We start from the raw sequence: 26,966 nt of genomic DNA on the forward strand, positions 1-26,966 counted from the left end.
TGAAAGACTACTCTCCTTCTCATTTGTAGAATGCCAGTATATTTATCCATCTGGAGTATTATGGTATGGTATTATAGTATGCCAATAAAGCTAAAACTCAAGATCTATTGCACAGTAATCAGATTAATGAATGAATAGGAAATGTGGTCTTTAAGACGAAAAGTAAGAATGTTGAGGTGAATTATGGGAACACCACTGCTTGAAACATTGGAAAACATTTGAATAAGAAGAATGGCAGGCGTAGTGAAGATTACAGAGGTGATAATAGTGTTACGACTGAGATGGTATGGGCACATGTATAGGATGTATGGTGGGGAAGGAGTGAGGAGGACTTGGGAGGATGATGTGTAGATAAGAGGTTTGTTGGAAGAAAGTGCTTTTGATAGAAGGCATTGGAGAGGTTGCATTAGGCAACCGACCCTTTACTGTAGGGAAAACGGTGGGAAAGACGAAGAAGAGTATTTTGAATATTTGACATTAATATTTTTATAGCTCGGCGTGAGCAGTATTTTGACTGGTATGTAATAGATTTTTTTTTGTTGTGCCCTAGAAACTACCATGAAATTTTATTCTTGTTTGGGCCAATGAAAAGGAGTGACTATTAAGGCTATTAGATTAAGCAATTTGAGAATTCGGAGTATATCCAGAATTTAGCTAATTTTGATTTAAACGATTTTGCTCATTATAGTAAGTGCAGGGTTCATGTGACATTGTTGTGCTTACTTTATATGATGCATTAGGATTAATTAGGAGGTTCTTAATCTTCATTATTAACACTTCAGAGGAACGAGAGAGAGAGAGAGAGAGAGAGAGAGAGAGAGAGAGAGAGAGAGAGAGAGAGAGAGAGAGAGAGAGAGAGAGAGAGAGAGAGAGAGATAGCCCAATCAACTTTTTAATGGGAAAGGTGATTGTGAATATGGGTTTTGGACCATCAAAATACCAGGTATTGTTTTTCAGTTGTTCTTTTTAATGTAGGCCTATTTAACTTGTTTTCCCTTCCTCACAACGTTCTCCAGATAAAGAGAAAAATGACAAAAACATTTATAGAGATTTTTTTTTTACTTAGCAAAACTATTAAAGCATATGATTATCTGCAACATGAAATTGAATGAATTTGTGATTGCGATGGATGCACTTGACGTCATTGGTTGTGAACGCCTTTATTAAATTTTAACGACTTAATTTTTGTTATTCAATTCAAAAACGTTGATTTCCATTAACAAATAACTTGTAGTCAGGAATACAATTTCTGTCAAATATTTGATGAATTTGAAATAATTTCAGCAAAATAACAGTTTTTAGATGCTGAAATTTTTGGAACCTTGATTTTATTAAACAAGCATTGCGGTTATTAACAGTGGAAGCATAGTTCCACATTTAAAGGTCTAAAGTGCACATTTGATTAAGTAGTTTATGTTGTAATGTTTACCGAGTTTAAACAAAAGTTACGCGTCGTTTCGCTGAATTCAGATTACGGTATTTCAAGTGGGTGTATCTTCAATTATAAAAATGGAAATATATGCGTATTTTGCATAGTTTCTGGTTCAGTTTTAATGTGTGCCCATCACCTGAGTGATTTTGTATAAGAAGTAACAGTGTAAATTATTTTCAGACGTATTTGGTTAGAAACTTATTATTAGATAACATTGATATATGTATGACAATTTTATGGCAACTAGCATTTTGAGATAACGAGAAAGCTAATGATCAATATGGCTCGTTCTATGAGTCGATAATAAAGTATGATATATTTTTAAGCATCTCACTTCATCTGCATATGCCATTGGAATTACATTCTTGCTAGTCATTATGAACAGATTTTATATTAATGGAGTAATATCTCTCTCTCTCTCTCTCTCTCTCTCTCTCTCTCTCTCTCTCTCTCTCTCTCTTGTTGATAGTCAACTGCTGCAGTAATGAAAAAGGAATTTTCATGAAATCGAATAATTGGGCCCAGTCGGATGAAGGAGAAATTGATTAGAATCTAATCAGGGTTTCCTAACGCCTGCCGTACCCAAATTGCCTTCCAATCGCTTGTTTAGGACTTGCGAACAAGATAAGGTGTCACTTGAGAGAGAGTAGAAATGAAGTATGTGTCGCTATTTCCTCCCGAGAATTTCTGCGTGTTTTATTATAAGAAGGAACCAGCAATTTTCTCAACATTAACTGATTGATTCAGTTTTCTCCTTATCCCTTTTGATAGCTTTTGGAATTCTTTACATGCTTGTTTTTTCTCCTATGATGCGGGTTTATCACCTCAGTGGTTATTCGCTTTCATTCCTTTCTATTATTTTTTTTCCCTCTTCCTTGGCTTCTAAAGTGCATTAGGTTGTAGGTTCCATTAAGCTTTTTGTTGAAAAAGATATAGAGATGGTTTGTGAGATTGGTAGTGAGCGCTTCACTGTCTCCCATTTTTAGGGGAATATTCAAAGTCGATCAGGTTCCTTTGTGGTTTTGTTATTGGACAGGGATTTGGAATGGAATGGTTTTGGTATATTACGCTGTCCTTTGTATCGAGCAGTGGACCTTGGTTCAACTTCCAGATTTACGTTGATTTTTTGTTGCCCTTAGAAATATTTCAGTTTTAGTTTCTTGCTTGTTTTCAACATTATACTGAGCTGCTTTAACTAATTTCGTGGCTAAGGGGATTCGTGCTCAACAATTATAAAAATCCTCCTTGTACAATGTAACATGTAAGAAGCACATAGGCTAGTCTTTAAACCCAATCCTACATCACCATATACATAAAATATTAAGGACTTTTACTGAACATTCGTTTTTAATTATCCCTGAATATTATATACACCACACTTCTATTCATAACGGAAAGACATGTTCACTCATTTCGACATATGCGAACATTGGTGTTCTTCCATTTACCGTTACTTTTTCGTAAATCAGTACAACTCATTTATATCAGTGATTAATTAAAAAAAAATGTTTATTACACTGTTAATTGTTTGTTAAGTCACAATTAAGAGTGGGATTTACACAGTTGCTAGAACTATAAACGCAGTTCCTGTACATCGTAATATATATGTTTTTGTAAGCTTAATATGGAAGGTTCTCTCAAACTTGAGAGCATGCCCATCTCCTGTAGAACTATTGTTTTACCATCACTGCCCACCATTCTGAGTTAAATACAGCTACTGAGGTAGCATTGTCAGTCGTCTATAGGTAAGGTTTTTGGGATTTCAGAACAATATCCAACAATATTTTTCATATACGCCTAGTCTCAATTTATTTATTTATTCATTTATTATTATTATTATTATTGCTGATGTTGTTGTTGATGTTGTAGCAGCATCAGCTTAAAATCGTTACTGATACATATTAAGTGGTAAACGTGGGTGGAGTCCCTTACAAGTGTCCTCTAAAAGATTAAAATATTTCCTAAACATTTACAAATTTTCATGAACTATTTTGTTGCTGGAAAAAACGTCACTAATTGGTATATACTTGATTAGTTGCGAGTTATTCACAGAAGCTCCAGTGCCATAATGATATTCAGTAATTGGTTTGCAAATGAAAATAGATCGTAATCGATGAAACAAAACATGGTTATTAATGGAAATTTTCTCGGGATAATTTATCACGTTGATAATTTTGTTGTTTGGATTTTTGTTGTGAAATTACTAATAAACGTTCATAAATAGGGCAGAAGATTTGGATATCTTTTTTTATTTGATTGTTTCTTACTTAATATGGTATTTCTTTATCTCAAAGGATTGCGTTCAATTTAGACAAAATCCTACTCTAATTTCGTCAATGGCAAAAACAGTATAATATAGTCTCCATTTCTTGAGAAACATATAAACGTGTTCGTAATGCACAATATGCGCTGAATGATGGTCTTATTAGATTTTGGGGTTGAATGTAGTTCGTTGGGATAGGCGTCACTTTCTTATTACTTGTCAAATCGATTTTCTTTTAGGGGAAAAATTTTTATTTTGGTCTTCAATACAATAATATGAAGTTATTTTTACAAGTTAAGAAATATGATTTAGTGTTACCTTGCCAATAGTAAAGCTAGTTGGAAAGCAAACACAGGTTTGAGACTTTTCTTAGGGTAAGCTAAGGATACGGTGGGTAAAGGGGTTTTTCATACTGTTCCTATGATAGGTTAGGTGGGGAACCTTAGGTTAGATGGTGTTTTTGTGTTTGTTTCCTTTTTAATGTGTGATTTTTCAGTCATCACTTTTGAAATTTTACACCTGGTTTTACCCAAACAATTACAAAGGCTCCAAATTTTTTACACAAAAAAAAAAAAAAAAATTATACCAGCAGCTAGCAGGTAGTATTCCTTTTTTTCACGAGTGTTCTCTAAAGAAAGGTTCAAGTTTCTTGAATGCAGCTGTTTTTTCTTGGTAACTTTTTCATTGGTCTGTAATGTTTTGTCAGATTTTCTTACGACGCATCAGACCAATGAATTTTGAGTAATCTCCCATAGATTGAGCAATATTGTCGTTCATAATAAACTCATGACTTTTATGCTTAGTGGGGAACAGTGGCTCATGAACTAGAATATTTAAATTCATTGCAGATGAATGATGCTGACCTAATTTGATAGTTCAAGGCTCCAGTTTATCCAATCCTCTCTCTCTCTCTCTCTCTCTCTCTCTCTCTCTCTCTCTCTCCTCTCTCTCTCTCTCTCTCTCTCTCTCTCTCTCTCTCTCTCTCTCTCATATTCACTTGTGTTGTTATGATTGATTGTTTAGAATAACTTCCCTCGACTATTGTTATAGTTTTAAAATAATATGAAGAAAAGATAAATGTCATTGTTGATTGTAGAGAGATAAGAGGAACATGGTGTGTTTTTCTAAGTTAGGGCAAAATGGATATATCTACAGTATTATTATTGTTATTATTATTATTATTATTATTATTATTATTATTATTATTATTACCTGCTAAGCTACAACCCTAGTTGGAAAAGCAAGATGCTATAAGCCCAGGGGCCCTAACAGGAAAAATAGCCCAGTGAGGAAAGGAAACAAGGAAAGATAAAATATTTTAAGAACTAACAAAACAAGAGGAACAGAAATGAGATAGAATAGTGTGTCCGAGTGTACCCTCAAGCAAGAGAACTCTAACTCAAGAAAGTGGGACACCATGGTACAGAGGCCATGGCACTACCCAAGACTAGAGAACAATGATTTGATTTTGGAGTATCCTTCTCCTACAAGAGCTGTTTACCATAGCTAAAGAGTCTCTTCTACCCTTACCAAGAGGAAAGTAGCCACTGAACAATAATTTGACAAAATTGTTTGGCAATCTCAGTGTTGTCAGGTGTATGTGGACAGACGAGAATCTGTAAAGAATAGGCCAGACTATTCGGTGTATGTGTAGGCAAAGGAAAAAGTGAACCATAACTAGAGAGAAGGATCCAATGTAGTACGGTCTGGCCAGTCAAAGGACCCAATACCTCTCTAGCGGTAGTATCTCAGCGGGTAGCTGGTGCCCTGGCCAACCTACTACCTATAATGTAGAAGTACATTAGATGTGGGAAGAAGGGTGTCGGTGAGTGATTATTTAAGAATTTGTAAACACTTGTCGGAAAGCTTCACAATCTCAAATCAAATTTGATTTACGATACAGGATGAAATATATCAAGTTACACGAGTTTGATGGCAACAGCACCTTTGCAGATGGCACTCATATTGCTCTTATCTCTTGAAGACGTATATGTGGTTCGAAATTGGAAGAGGTACTTTGGTTTTTAATTAGCAGTTTTCGAAGATTTTCATATAATTTAGTGTTGGTAACCATGTTTACCTTGACTTTTACTGTTAATTGCATGTACAAACAGAGATTTCCCATTGTGTATCATTAGCAAAGAAAGGTATTATTTGTACTAGTGGCTACTGAATAAAGTATTTATATTCTTATTGCCTCAGTCATTTATTGGGACTGATTCCGTTTGTATTAATATTTTATTCATTCATTGAAAATATATGATATACAACTATGCATAAATACAGTATATATATATATATATATATATATATATATATATACATACATACATACATACATACATACATATTGTACTGCAAAATGTTATTATTCATATCTATATATTTATGTGGGAGACAGTAGTTGGTTTGGAACTTAACCTTTTTGATTACAGTGATTGTTTTTCCCACAGTAATCGTAGTCCATTAAAATTGATCGGACAGTATTCACGAGAGACCGCTTATGAATCCATCTTTGTTTTTTGTACCTGCTACCTGGAACACTAATGACCGTTACGTGTTGTTCTCCAGTCAGACTAGCCACTGTGTCAGTAGATGTGTTTTATTAACTTAATTGCATGTATTATTCCAGTTGCTTCTTAGAATCATTAAAACTACTGAAACTTTCCATGCGTTATTATACTCGGGACTGTGTGTGTGTGTGTTTTTTTCTATATTCATTTTATCTTAATAAAGGAACATATTTGATCATGCTGCATGTCGAATTATGGAATAATGGCCTGGAAACTATTATTTACGTACTACGGTCATGCTGAATCGTGTCGCTTTAAATCAAAGACTGAGGATTGTTAGTGTGGGAGACGGTGTTTTGCGTCACACGCCTGAAATTTGTCAGGTTTGTCATATATGATTTGCCTCGCCTAAAATGCCGTGGATAATGCTCAATGGCCAGACATGGAGGCACTGTGATATATTATTGATAATTCTATTTTTGACAGTTTTTTAACTATAAGCCAATGACGAAAAACTCATTAGTTAACAGCTACCTTGATTGATTATATTCATTAATCAAAGAATATTTTTATGCGGCTGCTTTCTTTCATTCTGTATGCTATTGATTATGATGTTTATAGGTCAAGTACTAAATATCTTACATTTGTGGTACATGATTCGAATGGTCCAGTACACTTGAGTAACGAATATATACTGTTTTGGTAACTCATGCATTCCTTAACAACGCTGAAAAAATAGAAAGTTAGTGTTATATATTTAGGAACAAACCTATAAATCGATACCAATCGGTAGAATGTCACAGTGACATTTTATTCCGGGTTTCATCTTCTTTACTGTACGTAGTAACTGACGGTTAGCACTTAGAACGGGTGCGTGCATGGGCATACACATTATATATGCATACATACATACTGTACATACACACACATATATATATATAATATATATATATATATATATACATACATATATATACATACATATACAGTATATATATATATATATATATATATATATACATACATATATATATACATACATATACAGTATATATACTTTTATATACAATATATTTCTATGACCAGCAAAGTTATTCTAGTCATGGCCACTCATAATAGGTTGGTTTGCTGTGATCGATCAGACGAAAATCTCCCACCATTACCAATCTGCAGTGCTCACCGAGGTGATGAAATCTGGCCAAACCCCATCCATGAGTAAGGACATGTGTGAGACCTTTGTCCGGCAGTGGACTAGAAACGGCTTCATTTATTGATGTTTATGTTGCATAGATACTGTATAGGTGTATGTCTTTGTATCTTTATGACAGATACTGATGATTTGAAAAAGTGCAATTTGAAATCTGTGACGTGTGATTGATACAGGAACATGCATCTGTGAGGGAGGCCGATGATATCAAGCGGGAAATGATAAACTGGCCGGATCACTGCACCAGATATATCACCAAATAAGAATCTTTAACAACAATCGACAGGATTTTAACAATTGTCCTTGAATGATTCCCTCTTGAATTTTAGAAGTTTGCTGGTAATGAGGGGAGAAATTGTAGGATGAGGAAATAAAAAGAAATATCAGGAGAGAGAGAGAGAGAGAGAGAGAGAGAGAGAGAGAGAGAGAGAGAGAGAGAGAGAGAGCTGCTCCCCATTTGGCGAAGAAGGATAAATACTAAAGGAGACATACTGGACCAACACATGACTTTTTGGCTGGTAAGATCATACTACTTTCAACGCAAAAACTAAACGTTCCCTCAAATGAGTTATCAAATAGATCCTTTCTGATGGTTAAGCTTCTTTGAGTATTTGCTCCATTTTGTTTACAAATTGAACACCAGCACTCCGGTTCTCTGCTGTTTTTAATTTTTGCGTAAACCATTTAACACTTCATGGCCATGTGCAACCTCTACCATGAACTTCTACCATAAACTTCTCCCTCCCAAATTAATCTTACTATTAGCCTTCCAGCTTTAACGCGTCCCTATTACACCCTTTCGTGTCTCCATCTTCCATGTATTCTTATTCTACTTACTGAAAGTGACGCCTCTGTCCCTAAAATTCTGAACGATGGTCTTGAGGGTGAGCTTGAGTGACGATTTGTCTCTCCTGAGACAAGAATGGCACACAAGGTAAAGTGGGAAGAAAAGCCCAGTCCACGCCGTGCAGAACCACGTCGTGAAGAACGGGGCGTCGAACACGGGTTTCTGAAAAGAACAACAATGTATATGTTAATGATTCCATTGCAAAAGAAAAATTGCTTTTCATGATCGAATAAATTTTGTTTTCAGTAGGCCTACTACAAACAATAGGATATCTCATTTTTAACATGAATTACTGTATTTATATTTATCATAAGTGCTTCGGTCACATATTTAGAGAGTTTTGAAAGGTTTAGTAAAAAAGACTGCTTAACCAGATATCCCATGATTATTCATAACCTACAAAACCATATTACAAAGTCTCCTTTATTGCCTTATTATTTTGTATAGCGTTGATAATAGTGATACCATTATATATCTAATAAATCAGTCCAACCAGCGAACCTGTGATAGTTTGTAAAATTAGCATTGGAAATGTTTATTTCTATGTGTATTTGTATTATCTCTCTCTACAGATACACAAAACATATTCAGATCTTTGGTGGCCTTTCGCTGGAAAACACAACATCGAAATTAATGTTCATGCTGTTAAATTAGTGCCCTCCTCAGTAACATCAACTGTACATCAACCCACCAACTGCGATAGCTTGAGTGCATCACTTTTTTGTCTATTTTCATTCAGCCCCAGCTATATTTCTTACCCATTTCATATTTCATTTGTTACGGTTGTTGAGTTTCTTCTTTGGCGGTAAAATCTAAAACTTTGATTAGCATAAGTTTTAAAAAACCGAAGGAAAATTCTCTCGTTTCGTTGGACTACTGATTGTTAATGATGATAGTAATAATAGCGATAAATATCCTTATTTCATGAATATATCCATCCACTCAGTTGTTGCCTGCACATTCTCCATTTGGTTCAAGTCGATTTCTTTCCCTTTTATTTATATTCTCGTCACATCATGACCTCACAACAGCGTAATTTTTCATTATTCGGTCATCCAACCATTTCCCATTCCATACTCCTCACCTTTGTGCAGGAGTCATTTCAACAAATTATTATTATATAGATTTGTCTCAAATGTTTATCACTTAAGTGTGTGTGTGTGCGTGTCTTGGAGGAATAATGAGTGTGTGTGTGTGTGTGTGTGTGTGTGTGTGTGTGTGTGTGTGTGTGTAAATTCAATTATCACATTCCATTACCATTAAGAATTCTTACCTAACCGATCCTTACGTGTCCCTTGCGCGTCACGCTTTCTCAGTCAATACCAATTTACTAACGGAAATGCATGAATCTATCTCGAAAAATTATTCAAAGGAATATGTAGAGGACGGCCCAAGTAGAAACCATGTATAAATCTGGTAGCATTATATCTTTGAAAATTCAGTAAAAAAAAAAGTAACAATTGGACGCAGAGGATGGGGAAAGATAAGAGATATATCCCACGTGATTTAGTAGACGACCTAAATATTAGGTACTAATTGGTCATGGGGTTGATATTGTTGTTATTTTTATTATAAAGGTATGAATTTACACTGTCCACAAATTAAAAAAAAAAAAGTGAATACGTGATCACAGTTGGAGGCTTAGTGTATCCATATATAAACAACCAGAGTAAAACATTCACCTTATTCTTATTTCCACAATTATCTTCGTCACATATGAAGTTTTTGGTTTTTGTTTTAGGTTATATAATGTTTTAAGGCATTTCTTCTATTTAGTTCGTATGTTGAGTGTATATTTCGTTAAAATTACTTGTGTGTATTTTGTGAGGTCTTATCATTAAACACTTCCATAGGGTAAGACAGTAGAATGGTTTGGTTTTGTATATCGACGCAGTAATGAAAAAGTAAATTAACGATGTTTGAAAAACGTTATTACGTTTTCTTTGTATGGAATCCCAGGCGGTTGTTTGACATAGAGTCCGCACTTTTCGTATTGAAAAGGTGTTCTTTTCAGTTACTGACTCTGGTAGTATAGTAATTTTTCCATGAAACAGAGAGTTTTAAGTAATCTCTGAATCTTTATTATTCTATGTTTTCTAAATTAGTATATCATAGAATAGCTTTAAATTGCAGGTGTTTGGTAGTGTAAGTGTATTTTGCTAACTTTTTATTAGGGTTTCTTCCCTTAAATATATAATATAATACTGAAATTAATTTTTTTTATCAAACCAGTTGGTTTTTTATTAATCCTAAAGAAAAGCAATAATATCACAAAGGTGTGTTTGAACTTAAGCAAGCCACAGCTCTGGCAGACTCCTCAAAGTGGAATCAATGTTTTCTTGGCCCAAACCCTTAACTGAATTTGCTAGTAGTCATATATTATTGATAGTTTGACATTTAAGCCGAAGTGTAAAGCGGAGTCTCTGTATCTTTCTTTTCATGTTTGCTTGTGTTTATTTTCTAAATCCAATATGTAGCTTTATAAACAACGTAATCAAAGGTTTGTGTATCTGGGTATATGTTAAAGCAAGGGTATCATTTGAATATCGTTCGCCTTACATTTTAAGACTTTCAAACTACAGTAGAAAAAAAATACTGTTCAGTCGGATTTTTAGTCGATTAGTGAGGGTTTTCTCTCTCTCTTCCCTAAGACGAGATTAAGGCTACTTTTAAACTATCTTCTACATTGATTTTTCAAGTTCGGCGTCAAGCTGCAAAAGCGTTAGGATAAATTAAGATATCTTTTCAGATTCCGTGAAAAAACGTAGCTCGGCAATGGTTTCACCATGTTTAATATTCCCATTTTTATTCACAGTAACATTATTCGATTCTATTTTCGCCTGAAAACCAGTGTTATAGTCTTGATCATTATTTTCCCCAAACGTTTATTTCTCTTCCAAGTTTCATAGAATCCGCCCCGTGAATAAACTCATGGTCTTTCAGTTGTTAGATACGGTTGATGTTTTGCACAATGCAGAAATCCTTCTCTTTCCTACATCTTTAATCTTCGATAGTATTTTAGTTAGTTTTCTACAGTTTATGATCACCAATTGGATGGGTGACCTCCTATGAATTGTAGGAACGTACGCAATACTAGACGCTGATATCATTGTTTGGATAGATGATCAGCATGAAAACAGGACACTGTTAATGCATTATTTCTTGTCACTACATTAGCTGTCTCATCCCAGGAAATTTCAATGGATATATATATATATATATATATATATATATATATATGTGTGTGTGTGTGTGTGTGTCTGTGTGTGTGTGTATATATATATATATATATATATATATATATATGTATGTATATAAATATATATATATATGTGTATATATATATAAATATATATATATATATATATATATATATATATATATATATATATATATATATATATATATATATTCATTATTGCGAACTGCGATAGGTGAGAATGTCACCAAAGAGTCCCACAGTAAAAGTGAGTGGAGTAATATTTGATTAGATTTTTTCTACCACTAGCTACAGTAAGTGATGGTTCTCACCAGTATGACAGTTTAAAAAATTGGAAAACTATTCCATTCTCTCCCCTCTTTAAAAATAATAAGCCAAACTTTGAATGGGGTAACCAAAATACTGGCAGTGAGACAACATTAGGGTCCCTGCACCTTGCATCTCCAGGGAATTCTTTACTGATGTAATAAAGATCTTGACTATCGCAACAAAATGTGATGATTAATGTACCTCTTCCCTTCATAAGACTTTTTTTTTTTTCTATGCCTCAAGTAGCAGAGATATCTCGGGAGGTCGGGAACCCCTTTATCCCTTCAGTCGAGGAAAATCTCTTTCCTTGGCGATCCCTTTTAAGGGTGGAAAGCTTTTAGAGGCTAAAGATACTTGTTATTTTGTGTCTCAAATTGGCAAGATGAATTTATCAAGGAAATGGGCTAATGAAGTTCAGGTCGGAAATTTTGTATTTGAAAGAGTTTTATTTATTTTTATCCCCATTTTATTCAATTATCTGTTATTCTTGAACAATATCATCATCAATCTTCTAATGATTCCTTATCCTTATATTGTTCTGCGTAAATTTGTCTCTTATCTGAAACTTTTCTATAATATATTTATTGATAAGTCACTGTATTTATATATCTTTTTTTTTCAATTTTGTTCATAGGCATATATGTTTATTTCAAGTTATTTTTAGCTTTTTTTTTTTTTAATTATCTCTTCAGTTCTCATGCGTACCTTCAATATACTGTTTGCATATATTTACATTATTTGTAAGAAGAGATAGATTTAATATTTATATTTACTACCTTAATATTTTTACTTATAGCTATGAATGTATGTATGTGTCTATATATATATATATATGTATATATATATATATATATATATATATATATATATATATATATATATATGTATATATATATATATAAGAGAGCGATGGAGAATCCCTTGATTATCCTTATTATGAAGAACTAGAAAAACGAGGGGGAAGTAACAAAAGCGAGGCTTGACTTAGTCCTGATGGGCTTTTGAGATTAAGGAAAACGTATGGAAGAAACCTTCCAAGGCTTATCAGTAGAGAGGATAAAAAAGTATCTAAAGATAACAGTCTTAGGATTGCTTGTTTCCAAAGGGTAGGTGTGCAACGATGAAAGCCTTTATTAGTGCAGCTTTACCATCCATAATTTCAGTCTTTTAAAGTGTAATTACAAATTCTAAAGTGTAATTACAAAAGTCCTTACTGTATAATAATCGTCTGTTGTAACGGTGAAAAAAATATGAATTTTATTTCTTTTGTTTATATCAAGGTTAATGAAAATTTGTAACAATAGACCAAAAGAAGCATTTCATAAGCTTTTGAAATGTAGCCTACCAATCTAATTCCATCATGCTAAAATAAATTGTAATTTAGTGTGTACAATCGGCGCAAAGCTTTCCAGCATTGGCAGCAGGCCAATAATACAGAGCTTGTATACGAAACATTGCATGGCAAATTAAACTAATTCCAACAGCACTATTGCCTCCAGGTTATGTGTAGTCGCGTTCTTAGAGTATGCTGGCAATGTAAAGGAGTTAGAGAGAGAGAGAGAGAGAGAGAGAGAGAGAGAGAGAGAGAGAGATTCAAAGGTGAAGCGGTATGTGCTACTGAGGGGGAATTTATGAGAAACGTAAATCATTATTATTTAAGCCACTATCATATATATATATATATATATATATATATATATATATATATATATATATATATATATATATATATATATATATATATATATATATATATATATGTAATTCTACAACATAATAGACAGCTAATGGAAAGGAAAAGAATAAGATGGAATGCACAACAAGCAAGTTTTTTTTTTTTATTACACCGAAAGTATAACAAAAATAAGAACAATCTGTAGTAATAATGCAACATAAAAATGAACTCATCGTACGCTGTAAAAAAATGCCAATATGAAAAGGAATATTATCAAGAACTAGCATTTCCGGATTTATATTGGGCGTTGTCATTTGCTAAACATAAAATCCGGCTACCGACTGTGTCACGTCCATTAAGAAGATCCCAAAGCTGTGGCCCCTTCTCTCTTCTTGCAAATAATGTATTCAGTATCTGTTTTTTACATAACAAATGAAGGGATATGCCATTCTTCACCAGGATATGCACCAATATTTACCTTTTGCAAAATCTAGTTATATTCAGTTTTGGAAAGGTGTATTATAGATACTTTTGCTTCATGCATCTGTTTTAAATACTTTTGCTTCATACATCTGTTTTAAAGGTATTAAACAGGTATATCAACCTATTTTATCCATAAGATTGCAGTATTTTTGTCACAGCCTAGTTGTATTTTTTTAACCTGATCGTAATTGGCCAATTTGATAACCCTTGCAGAAATATTCAAGCACTCTACAATATAGTGATTCTAGGGTAACATTTTTCAATTTTTATTACAATAATACACGATAATGATGCTGGGATATTTTTGGATATATATTGCAATAGAAGCATTGAAGAAATATATGGATAAAGGAATTTACTTTCTTTTACTAAAATAAATTTGGAAATGAGTAATAAGAGACTAATTTCAATGATATCACCTGCGGACAATTACTGCCAGTGAAATCATAAAATAAACTAAAATGGCGAAATATTTCGATTTTCATCAATATGATGTAAGCAAATAAAACAAATCTTATAAACCCAATATACAGTCATAGTTAAGTAGTGTCATAAGAGCAGCTCACGCTGTGCACTGTCTATATTATTAAAGAGTCTTTGTGGCGTAATTTTTGCCTCTATCTACACTCTGTTTTTAGCCTTCTACTTTATGTCAAATTGACTCTAAAACCCCCTCAACAGGCAAACAGTCCGTAAATCAATTAGCTATGTATTTGATGAATCCACGCTAAGAAGTATTTGAAATTTTTATGTCAAAAAAAAAAAAAAAATAATAATCATTATTTGAATGATATCTAATTACTAGATTGAAATATTTAAAACCTAAAACATCGACCCGGTAACGAGGTAAACAGTGTTTTGATAATTTCCCCAGTGCTCTGATATCAAGCGAGGTGACTGGGAACAAAGAATTGAAAATACAAGGCAGATGTAAATAAGACGATTGAAAGAAACGACTTAATTCTTAATTATACGATTTATGTCTGACTCTTGGTATAAGCTTAATATAGGCAAATTATAAGATTCGGTAGATAATTGGTGTGTTTAATTTTGTATTTTTATCTGAAGATTAGTATGTAAACTGATGATAAAGAATTTTAGTATAGTAATTTCTTACATTGACCTCAAAACGTAAAAATATGACGATTCACATTTCGTAAAATTCATAAAACTCCCAACGATCCAAGATTCTATTGACATCCGGTACCTTTGATCAAGAGGAAATTAATTAAGTTGAACGGTATTATTGAACTTCTGTCAGGATTATAATAGGCCATCTCTCTCTCTCTCTCTCTCTCTCTCTCTCTCTCTCTCTCTCTCTCTCTCTCTCTCTCTCTCTCTCATGTAGAGGCCATCGTTAAAGACTATTCATCACCTTATATAGCTCTTGTAATTTAGTGCTCCTCATAAAAAGGAAGGTTATGGGATGAGGAAAGACAAAAGTACTCTGGTAATATGGGATAGTGGGAAAAAGTGTTTGTGATGTGAACTTGCCATTCGCAGGATTAAAGACGTATTATGCATACACACACACACACACACACATATATATATATATATATATATATATATATATATATATATATATATATATACATACATAAATACATACATACATACATATATATATATGTGTGTGTGTATACACAGAGACAGTTGCTCTTTATTATATAGGGGATTTGAGGGAGATAATCGAGTATGAATGGTTGGACACAGAATTACTTTTGTAAAGTGTCGGAATGGTAAAATAAATTTCCTATTCCCGGAGGTAGATTTAAGGGAGAAATTAATTCAGAAATTCGGTTCACGTCTTTGAAGTTGTTAATATATTGATATTATTTGAAACTGGAGTAGATATTTCTTTGCAAAGTGGGTAGCGGAAGATAAAAAAAGATATTGATTGACAAAATTCGAAAATGTTCCAATGTATTTTCAAACGCACGTCGAAAATTGTTTTCAGGAAATTACTCTTATTATAATAAAAATGCTATTGAAGAATTTGTTTCGAGTTTAACCTCGCTTCATAACCAGCTTGCATCTTTTACCATGTCATTTATTTTTATGATCATTGAGTTTTTGCTGAGGAAGCCGGATCGTATCAAAACAGCCGGAAACTAGGTCGTCCACTTAAGGAAGGTAGGAAAAAATTTGGGATAAAAGTGTTCATGGACTTTTCTCCTTAGGTGATGACAACAGTTTGATGAGAGTTTGAAAAACTCGTGAAACGCGTGAGCGGAGAGTTCCTTGTTTTTCAGGTGAAAAGAAGAGGAATTTATCAAATCTCTTGTTTTGCGTTACCATATTCCACCTGTAGTTTGGTGGAAATGTGTAGTCTAACATGTAGTTATTGACAGCGTCATGAACAACTTTTATGATGTTTATAAGTATAAGTTATTTTCTAAAATGAAAAAAAAGTAAAAAAAAATAAAACTGATCAGGATTTGTGCACTGTGTCAGTTATCCCCATTTTGACTCTCTTGTTCCTGTGATTTCAACTTTATAAGCCTCCCAGCACCTGTCTTTAACTTTTAAACCTAGCTGCTTGAGTAAATAGCTTAATTTTTACTCTAACAACTTATATAATTTGACCATCATTGGAAGATATCTTTTTTCACCATTTTCCAAAATCCATATATCAACAAACAGACTTTCCGTTATCATCTTAAGTATGTTCTGAATGAAGTTGTGCGTGCTACTCATTATGCAGAACTTCAGCATCTGCATACTCCTGCGGTGGTACAATATTGCACCACCAGGTTCTTTACGGTTTTTTTATTCCTTTGGCTCTAATACTGTGGACTTTCTCTTTGACTGTTATGATTACGCTGGAACGCTATCGCCATTGTTGCTATGATATACATCTCTGTTCATATGTGTCACTATTCGTAGATTTATTGATGCACCCTCATTATTTGATACCTATAAGTGTGTCTATTCCATTAAGATCTCGGTAAATAATGATAAAGGGCAGAGACAGCAAGTACCCTACCCTAGGGATGTCACATAACGTCCTTGAGTAGGGAATCAAAGCTTCTGCATTCTGCAAGTGCTTTCTATTGTGTGGAAATTTTCTTTCATAGTTTTTCCTTTTGAATTATTGTTCTGTTTGAACTGTACTTATATTAACACTTCATATTTCAAATTCCCCTTCTCATATAAAATATGATAGGTGACTGGTGATAATTCTGCTAAAAACAATAAAAATAATTAATATCAGTCATTTAGAAGCTTTCCTCCAGCTACCCTGCATTTTATGCCTTTATTAGTTTATTGATGTGCGCATACGATTTGTTTTAATGCCAATGAATATCATTCTTTTATACGACGAATTAATATCTGTGGAAATGAAACATGGACTACTTCGAAAAAATAATCGAAATAACTGAGCTGATTCTACTGTATATGTTGTTGCGTGTTGTTTAAATACGTCGTCTCGTAATATGGAGCTCAAAATATTTTATTGATGTAACTTCATTGATAACCTGACACAGGAGTTGAACAGGATAATCAACTCTCTCTCTCTCTCTCTCTCTCTCTCTCTCTCTCTCTCTCTCTCTCTCTCTCTCTCTCTCTCTCTCTCTCTCTCTCTCTCTCTCATTATATATATATATATATATATATATATATATATATATATATATATATATAATGTTTATTTATGGTGCGTATACATACATATATTCAAACATACATATATTATATATATATATATATATATATATATATATATATATATACGTATATATATCTATATATATATATATATATATATATATATATATATATATATATATATATATATATATACATACATACATACATACTGTATATATATATACACACACACACACACAATATAATTCAGTTATCTAAACGACAGAAGAAAAAATAATGGAAGGACTGATCAAACCTTAAGAAAAAAAACCATCCTTTTGCCAACTATATACAGTATTGTGTCTGTGTGCGTATTTTTGAAGTGTGATCAGCCATTCCTTTATTTTTTCTACTTAAGTCTGCATATATTGGAACGCACTCAGTAACCTTATCTGATTTTTCATCATTGTAAAAAAATCACTTAGGTATACAATTCCATTAATATACCTTTAGCATCTTCTCAGTTCTGGTCTGCTACTGCTAGGAAACTACTTTTTGTCTAGCATTTCCCTGCTATTCACATATTTCTTGGATTCCAATTCTGTTTAGTCTTTGCCGTTTTTTTACCCTATGTCTGGGTTATTTCATACAGTAAATATGAAAATAGGATTAATGCATAATGATATTCATAATTTGCAAATGTTTATTTGTGTAACGATTTTCAGAACCTAAGGGAAATCCTCTCAAAAAGATCTCATTTGATTATATCTTAGGTGTTTCATTATGTATATTATTTTATTTCTTAAAGATAGGTCGAATGTAATAAATTTATAAAATTTAACATGTGCTTCTTTATAAATGAAATACGTATAAATCTCTAATGTATATGTGTAATCACATTTTTAGTAATGCATTATATCCTGCGTGGCTTCTACATAACTAACAATCTTACTTTCCGTATGTGAGATTAAATACCTTTTTAGTATTCCAGAAGTTTTAATCCTGCTGTGACTAAATTGTGGAATAATCTTCCTAATCATGTCGTTGAATTAGTGTAATTTCAGAAGTTCAAACTTGTTGCAAATGAATTTCATGTTGATGAGCAGGTTGACAGTCTCTTTTCATAGTCAATGTTGATAATCTTCTCTAATTCAGTGCCACCGTCTTCCTCATTCACATGGCCTGGCGTGTGATGTCTCCACTAAGAGACATCTTTTGACGCATTTTCCAATACGGAAATCAGCTTCTAGCTTTGTAATATTAGGAGGCAATAAAATGTACAGTGGTAGCTTATATATGGTCTAAATGTTTTCAATAGCAATTAAGCTTGTTATTACTCTTGTAATTGTCATTACTGACTTCTCTCTTTGATACAGCCCATGACCTTGTATCATTCAGCTTTTCTTACTAAAGTTGTAGCTTAGTATATGACATTAATGATAGTAATGATAGTTATAATAATAGTGAAATAAATTGTCGCTTTACGGGATGTTTTTAGGTAAAAAGTGTCATTGTAATGCATATTTTTCCTATTATTTTTATATCACTTATATTCCTTTTGTCCAGACTATTGATATATAATAAACACACATTGACATTTTTGTTCGTTATTTGCCGTGACTGTACAGGTATGCCATTCTTTTCATGCGTACAGTCCCTAATATGCCTTGAGCATATGAATATTTGATAAGAAACCATATGCTTTACAGATACGCATATTTATAGGTATTTATTTCAGATTCTACAATAGAGACCATATACAGTATAATAACGATCATGTCATAGATTTTTCAAGTTATTGATATTTTTATGCCATCTGAAGTTTCGTTATCTATTGCAGTGTTACTGGTTGTTTATGCATCATTGTTTTATTTTTAATCTTAATTTTCGATACGGAAGTAAATAGTCATTTTGTTTCAGTACCCTGTCATTAGACCAAATCTTTATACGTTAGGTAAAATCAACTCTATTTCAGCAAATGACACTTGATATTCCTTATATGATTAAAATTGTCATTCGCTTTCTACTCTTGTCTCGGCTGAGTTTTCTTGTCAATAGGAAGAGATGATTTTTTTTTCTTTTTTTTTACCGTCTTGAAATTCTTTTCCTGTTATTTATAAACCCGCATTTTAGTAGTCCAATTTAATTTATTTCTTCTGGGTTGTAGATTCATCTTTTTTTATTTCCTATTTTTGTTGGTATTAGTTTTTTCTTTTGTAATTTTATATGTTCCTCTCAATATTCTAGTATATGTAAAATATAATGTTTTTCATGTTGTTCCTACAACTACTCGTTTTCAGTCAGTTATTTTTCTTTTTCTTTTGTTAACTAAAATGTTTTTTCATAGCTTTTCGGCTTATCTTCAAAATGAACACCATTTATAATAATGCTAAGGATTATTCATAACTGTTCTCTTTTCTATCAAGGTTATCAATAACAACAATATCCTTATAACACCTTTAATAATAACAACAAAAATAACGATGGTGTTGGTGGCTATTTATATTTCCTCAGCCGTTCTTCCAACCGTAAAATAAATGTTCTTTTGTGAAAGAATTATATCCTCCTACCAACCCACTTCCATCCTTCATTTGGGGGGTGGGATGGCTGAGGCTAAAGGAATTAATTGTCCTTAAGTTTTTTTCCTTTCTTTTGTTATGAAGTTGGACAAAGCTTTGTGCATGCTTGCGCGCTTACATGCTAACTCAATCAAGCCCCTGTCTGTATTGTTATAACAAACGTTCACATAAGTGTTAATAGTTTCCCCATGTTAGTTTTTAAAACAAATTTTATGTTGTGTTACATGACAGGAATTTTGTGCTTTTCTAGACTGTGCTTTGAGGTAGTGTAGAATAACTATCGAGTGAGATTTAGATTTAATGTTACACTTATTATTATTATTACTAGCCAAGCTACAACCCTAGTTGGAAAAGCAAGATGCTATAAGCCCAAGGGCTCCAACACGGAAAAATAGCCCAGTGAGGAAAGGAAACAAGGAATTAAATAAATGATGAAAATAAATTAACAATATATCATTCTAAAAACAGTAACAGCGTCAAAACAGGTATGTCCTATATAAACTATTAACAACGTCAAAAACAGTTATGTCATATATAAACAATAAAAAGACTCCTGTCAATCTGGCCAACATAAAAACATTTGCTCCAACTTTGAACTTTAAGTTTTACTGATTCAACTACCCGATTAGGAAGATCATTCCACAACTTGGTAACAGCTGGAATAAAACTTCTAGAATACTGTGTAGTATTGAGCCTCATGATGGAGAATGCCTGGCTATTAGAATTAACTACGGTTCTGAACTCTTCCTTGAGACTATATCACACTCCTGTTATTCAACATTTCATGATATCTGTACAGCTTGAAGTAGCGTCTCACGATATCATTCCCTGACACCTTGTTTCTTAGTTTTGTCTGTCAGCTGTTTCTTTTTATTTTGATTTCAAGTTGAAGTCAAGCATTTTTTGTAAACGTTATGTTGCATAAGCACTCACATATCCTTTTCAGTTTTGTTACTAATAAGTATTATTTACATGAAGGTTAGAGACACTGTCATGAAATATTTTGTTTTAAAACCTTCTCGTTTGATGTTACCCTTGCACTGCCGTCACTTGTGTTATATTAAACAAAAAGTTAGTGTGGGATTGTATGTTGTCTTTATTCTGTAGTAAGCCTATCATAGTTTCAGATGGGACATTGTTTTCCTTTAATGAATTGCATTTTTTATTTTTATTTTTTTTATTTTTTGAATGGGGCGGACGAAAATATGTCTTCTCGAGTTATTCAGAGGTTTGGAAATGTGGAAGCCTTTAACCATAGCTTGCCGAGATGTGGTTTGGATTACCCAGTATTCATTTACTTTGCTCAACCAACTTTCCCCTGAATCAAAGACCGAAGTGTAAAGAGAAAAGATAAGAATGAGAAGAAAAGTAGCGCAAAACGTTTATTAAATATCAGTGGGGAAATATTACTCCACAAAAATGGCCGTTTTAATAGCATTAAAGTCTTGGGTTTTAGTATTATCATCTCCAACACTGCTGAAAAGACTCTCACCTATATAATAAAGAGCAAGTATCTGTTTCTATGTAAATATATACTTACTATATATATATGTGTATATATATATATATATATATATATATATATATATATATATATATATATATATATACATACATATATTAACGCTAAGGGCCTCAGTTAGATTTCGCCAGTCGTCTCTATCTTAAGCTTTTAGATCAATACTTCTCCATTCATGATCTCCTACCTCACGCTTCATAGTCCTCAGCCATGTAGTACTGGGTCTTCCAATTCTTCTAGTGCCTTGTGGACCCCAGTTGAAAGTTTTGTGAAATAATATCTCTTGGGGAGTTCCCAGAGCTTACCCAAACCATCTCCATCTACCCCTCACCATGATCTCATCCACATATGGCACTTGAGTAATCTCTCTTATAGTGTCATTTCTAATGCTGTCCTGCCATTTAACTCCTAATATTCTTCTTGAGGGCTTTGTTCTCAAACCTATAAAATCTGTTGGATATTATTTCATTGATATACTACGACTCATGTCCATACAGTAACACCTATCTCACAAAACTGATATAAAACCTGATTTTATATGTAATTTCAGGCAATTTGATTTCCAAATTTTACCTAACCTAGTCATTGTCTGATTTGCTTTTTTTCAATCTTTCATTAAATTCCAATTCTGAAGAGACTGGGTTAGAGGTCAGAGTTCCTAAATATTTAGATTATTCTCCTTCCAACGATATTTCATTTTCTATTGCATATTCTGTTCTCATTATCTCTGTCTTTCTTCTATTTATCTTGAGCCCAACCTCATGTGATATAACTACTTTGTCTCTCCCCGTCCCTCGGGTAGGGGAAAGGGAGTAGTCGTACCCTGGTGAGAGGGGGTTACCCGGAGAGATACGCTCTGAAACCACAACTACCGTGTTGTAGTTAGGAAAAGGGGGTTGGTGGGAAGAGTTGAATCTGTGTGCGTGTGTATACACATCTATCTAAATATTCAGCCGTCATTTTTGACGCGTCGCTTACACTACTTATGCATAATTTTCAAGTAAAGGAATGAACAACCTCCATTGCGGAACTTTGTGGCTCCACCGCACCTTAACAGCAAAGAAACACCAACGCTCTGCAAAATGGATAGCAAGTAGTAGCTGTAAAGGACAAAAAGGCAGGGTTTTCTTCACCCTAAAACAAAAGGTGAAGCAGGACTTTATTCATTGATGAACTGACCTGAACCAATATTACTTTGACTTCCTGTGTCGAGTTTGTTGTTGGCGATGTCACAGGCCCGGGGAACAGTCCTTGACGCAAGTACATGTCTTTGAGGAGATGCGTTGCTCCTACCCAGGACGTCGTGACGCAACAAGTCACTATCCACCCAACGACTATCTGAAGAGGAAAAAATAGATGAGGATTAGTTTCGAGACAAAAGACATTTTGTTTGTTTATTTAATTTACAATCGTCAGCAGCGAGCAAGGGCCTAGAAATAATTTTGTTACTTCATCTTGATATTTCATTTCATCGCGTTAATGCCTAGAGTTGACTTTATTATTGTTGTAAGACTTTTAAATATCATCTTCACCTTATTACTAAAAAATCATATCATTATCAATTATTATGATAGAAATGAAAGTTGTAGATATTTAGGTAGTTGTGATAATAATGAGGGTATAAGCGTTTCTGCAAAATTAAGTGTTTAATCAAGATAATCATTTGGAAATGATATTAAGGAAGTATAGAAGTTATTCTTGTAAGCTGTGGACGCAAAGAGAAATTTCATCCAGTAAATTAATCTTTCAAGTAGAAAATACAACCTTACATTGTTAGTTAAATATTCAAAATACAATAGAGCGATTATGAAAGTCAAACTGTGTGATTAGCAGGGTTGAAAAAAATCATGATTTTTCTTTTTCTAAAAAAAAAAAAATAGAAAAAAAATCAATTTGATTTAAATCAGAATATTTTTTTATCTAAATCAATTTTCTTGATTGAAATTATTTTTTTTTCATTAGTACCTATTTGCAGCTGCTGATTATTTGTTTCAGTCTTTTGGGGGTATTTGCTGGTATTGAACTTGATCTATATTAAATGAAACCACAGTTTAATATACATACTCAAGATGAGTTTTCTCTTAAAAACCAAAATTCGGACTAATGGTTTAATCGGAGCGGACAAGTTATAGTAACTACTACATAAATACACAAAAATAAGAGAAACTGCAATCTAACAAAACTACGAACATACAGCATTTTATTTTAACAAAGTACACAAAAAGAAATAAAACTAAAAACATATTTAGGAGTTTTCCATGTACGTACAGTACTAGTAACAAAATTTTTAATTCCTATTAACGCTGTTTGAAAAAATGAAACCTTTATAATTTGTATAATTGCAACAACAGCTTCAATTCTTAAGAACACCAAGTTAGTCGAAATGATACAGATGTTAACTAGGATTTTGTTCATGTGTTGCATTACTTATAAATAGTAACTAGTTTTGGAAGTTTCCTTGTTTCCAAGGTAATTTCTGGGAGTTTATTTCATTTTGATTTAAATCAGGATTTTTTCATTCTGATTTAAATCGATTTAAATAACTTGATTTAAGTAATTTTATATAAATCAAAACAACCCTGGTGATTAGAAATAAAAAGGATGAGGAATGGTAAGACTCCCAGGTGGAAATAGGATTTTAATTAAGATTCTGAGTTACGTTGGCATTTGTATCATTACGTCTAACTTACTGCAGGTGTAAAAACCATGTCTTAATGATTTAACCCCTTCACGTATCGATTAGGGACATAGTCTTATTAATCTTTGGCACCGTAGTTCAATTAGTTCATTATGCATGTTGCATAAGATTTTTCCTAACTCTGACAATCCTTTACATTCAGATCTCCCTGGACAATTCTATCCTGATCGTAATACTAGGCCGGCAGTTAATTTTAATAGCCAGGCCTCCTCCATCATGAGGCTCAATACTACACAGTATTCTAGAAGTTTTATTCCAGCTGTGACCAAGTTGTGGAATGATCTTCCTAATCGGGTAGTTGAAACAGTAGAACTTCAAAAGTTCAAAGTTGGAGCAAATGTTTTTATGTTGACCAGGCTGACATGAGTCTTTTTATAGTTTATATAGGACATATCTGTTTTGACGCTGTTACTGTATTTAGAAGGATAGCTTGTTAATTTATTCTCATCATTTATTTATTTCCTTATTTCCTTTCCTCACAGGGCTATTTTTCCCTATTGGAGCCCTTGGGCTTATAGCATCTTGCTTTTCCAACTAGGGTTGTAACTTGGCTAGTAATGATAATAATAATAATAGTCGAAGGGATGGATGAGTGAAATTTTTATCCCTGTAAGTAGCATTGGAATGTGCATGAAATATATGTGTAATGAAAATGAGGATATGAGCAGATTGATATAAAATGCTGTGAGGAAATGTGTATAAATTGAAGGTACAAAACACTGATTACAGTAACTGGAAAGGTACATACGAAAAAAAAATGCCCTATTTCTTCAGAAGTTTTGACTTTGAAATGTATGACGACTTGGGCGTTAGACAAGGTAGAGTACTAACAGTATTATTGTGGAAGTTAGAGTGTAAAGAAAATCTGTGCTGGGTGCACACATGTCGATTGTTGATTAAGCATATGGCAAAGGTAAAATATATGCAACTGGGAGGGTTTACGGTAAATGGTAGTTGGTTAGGTGGAACCAAAAGGGTGTGGCATGTCTTTTTTGGGGATAAGAAACTGAGCTGTGAATGAGATGGCGGAAACGGGATTATTCCTAGAGTTGTATTGTTGGTTGGTGATAGATGAAGTAGCTGACACTGATAGAATCATATGACTTTGAAATAGATATTATTGAGAGAAAAATCATTAATAAAATGTAAATGTGAATAAGCGTTGAAAGGAATGGAATTCGTTGTCCCAAACATTTATAGTTGAATGAATGATTCAGATATCGGTCGAATGATGAAATAGATTGATTATAAAGGTGGGTCAAGATAGGTAGAGGGAGCTCTCTGAACGTTTGGAAGGCAACAGGTTGGATGCAAAAGAATGAGTTTTCAACTAACAAATAATCAGGAAGCGAATTGTAGTTGTTGAATGTGATTGAAAGGGAAAAGTTGTGGATGAGATTATTTTCTTAAAAGTTCATTCTGGGTTTATACATGTATATCGAGAAATGTAGATCTGTAATAATGTCGTATAAAGGTTAAGGTAGGAGAAAGACAAGTCGGATGTGCGTAAGTGAATTGGTCATTAATAGAGCGGTAGTGGAGGAAAGGCTTGTGAAAAATATGTGATTCACAAGTTTTAAGGAAGATCTGAGAAAAGGAGCTAAATATCATGATAAATTATTTGAACTTGACCTCTGATATGTATTTATACTCAAAGTGCTTTTGCCTGAGTGATTTGTTCTTTAAAGAAAGGCAAAGCTTGGAATAGGATGAAGATGAAAAGTTTAGTCGTCTACTAAGAAAGGGATCAAAAGGACCTGTCTTTTCAAGGTTCACTGTAAGTTGTACTCCACTGATTTTCCTCTTGTCCCGCTTTCTTATTAATTACTTTTTTTCCAAATAAACTATATGTAACCTATCCTTACTCAGAGTTGTCCCCGATTTTCTACCACAGGAGGAATTAGTTTCTGCCAAATAAATACCTATTGACGGTTTCCACTTCCAGTCTTCCTGGGGCTCTTCAGATTCGCCGTTTTATAACAACCTCCTCAACCGGACATCTCTACCTTGTAATTAACGTTATATAGGTAGGTAGTAGGTTGGCCAGTTATTGGGTCCTTTGATTGGCCAGGCAGTACTGCAGTGGATCCCTCTCTCTGGTTGCGGCTCATTTTTCTTTTGCCTACACATACACCGAATAGTCTGTCTTATTCTTTACACTTTCTCCTCTCGTCATACACCTGACAATAGCGAGATTAAAAAACAATTCTTCTTTGCTCGAGGGGTTAACTACAGCTCTGTAATTGTTCAGTAGCTACTTTTCTCTTGGTAATGGTAAAAGAGATTCTTTAACGATGGTAAGCAGCTCTTCTAGGAGAAGGACACTCCAAAATCAACCATTGCATTGTTCCCTGGTCCTGGGTAGTGTCATAGACTCTGTACCAATGTCTTCCACTGTCTTGGGATAGAGTTCCCTTGCTTTATGGTATATTTGGGCACACTATTCTATCTTATTTCTCTCTGTTTTCTTTTATAAGTTTTCATAGTTTATATATGAAATATCTATTTTGGTGTTACTGTTTATGGACTGTTTTATTTTAATTGTTAATTACTTCTTTTGTAGTTAGTCTATTTCCTTATTTCCTTTCCTACTGGGCTATTTTCCCCTGATGGAGCCTTTTGGACTA

The 26,966-nt window shown here is 33.3% G+C and overlaps 1 protein-coding gene across 3 annotated transcripts in view; it reads right to left on the reverse strand.

The window, feature by feature from the left end:
* LOC137616352 (solute carrier family 35 member F3) overlaps positions 1–26,966 on the reverse strand; it is a 391,179-nt gene that overhangs the window by 64,486 nt on the left and 299,727 nt on the right. For all 3 annotated transcript variants that reach the window (XM_068346013.1, XM_068346011.1, XM_068346012.1), the window contains 2 exons: positions 22,821–22,979; positions 8,253–8,424 (listed from right to left, as the gene is read on the reverse strand). In XM_068346013.1, coding sequence (XP_068202114.1) covers positions 8,253–8,424; positions 22,821–22,979 — 331 coding nt within the window. The remainder of the gene's footprint in view (positions 1–8,252; positions 8,425–22,820; positions 22,980–26,966) is intronic.

The sequence above is a fragment of the Palaemon carinicauda genome, chromosome 22 (genome assembly GCF_036898095.1).
Source record: "Palaemon carinicauda isolate YSFRI2023 chromosome 22, ASM3689809v2, whole genome shotgun sequence".
NCBI lineage: Eukaryota > Metazoa > Arthropoda > Malacostraca > Decapoda > Palaemonidae > Palaemon > Palaemon carinicauda.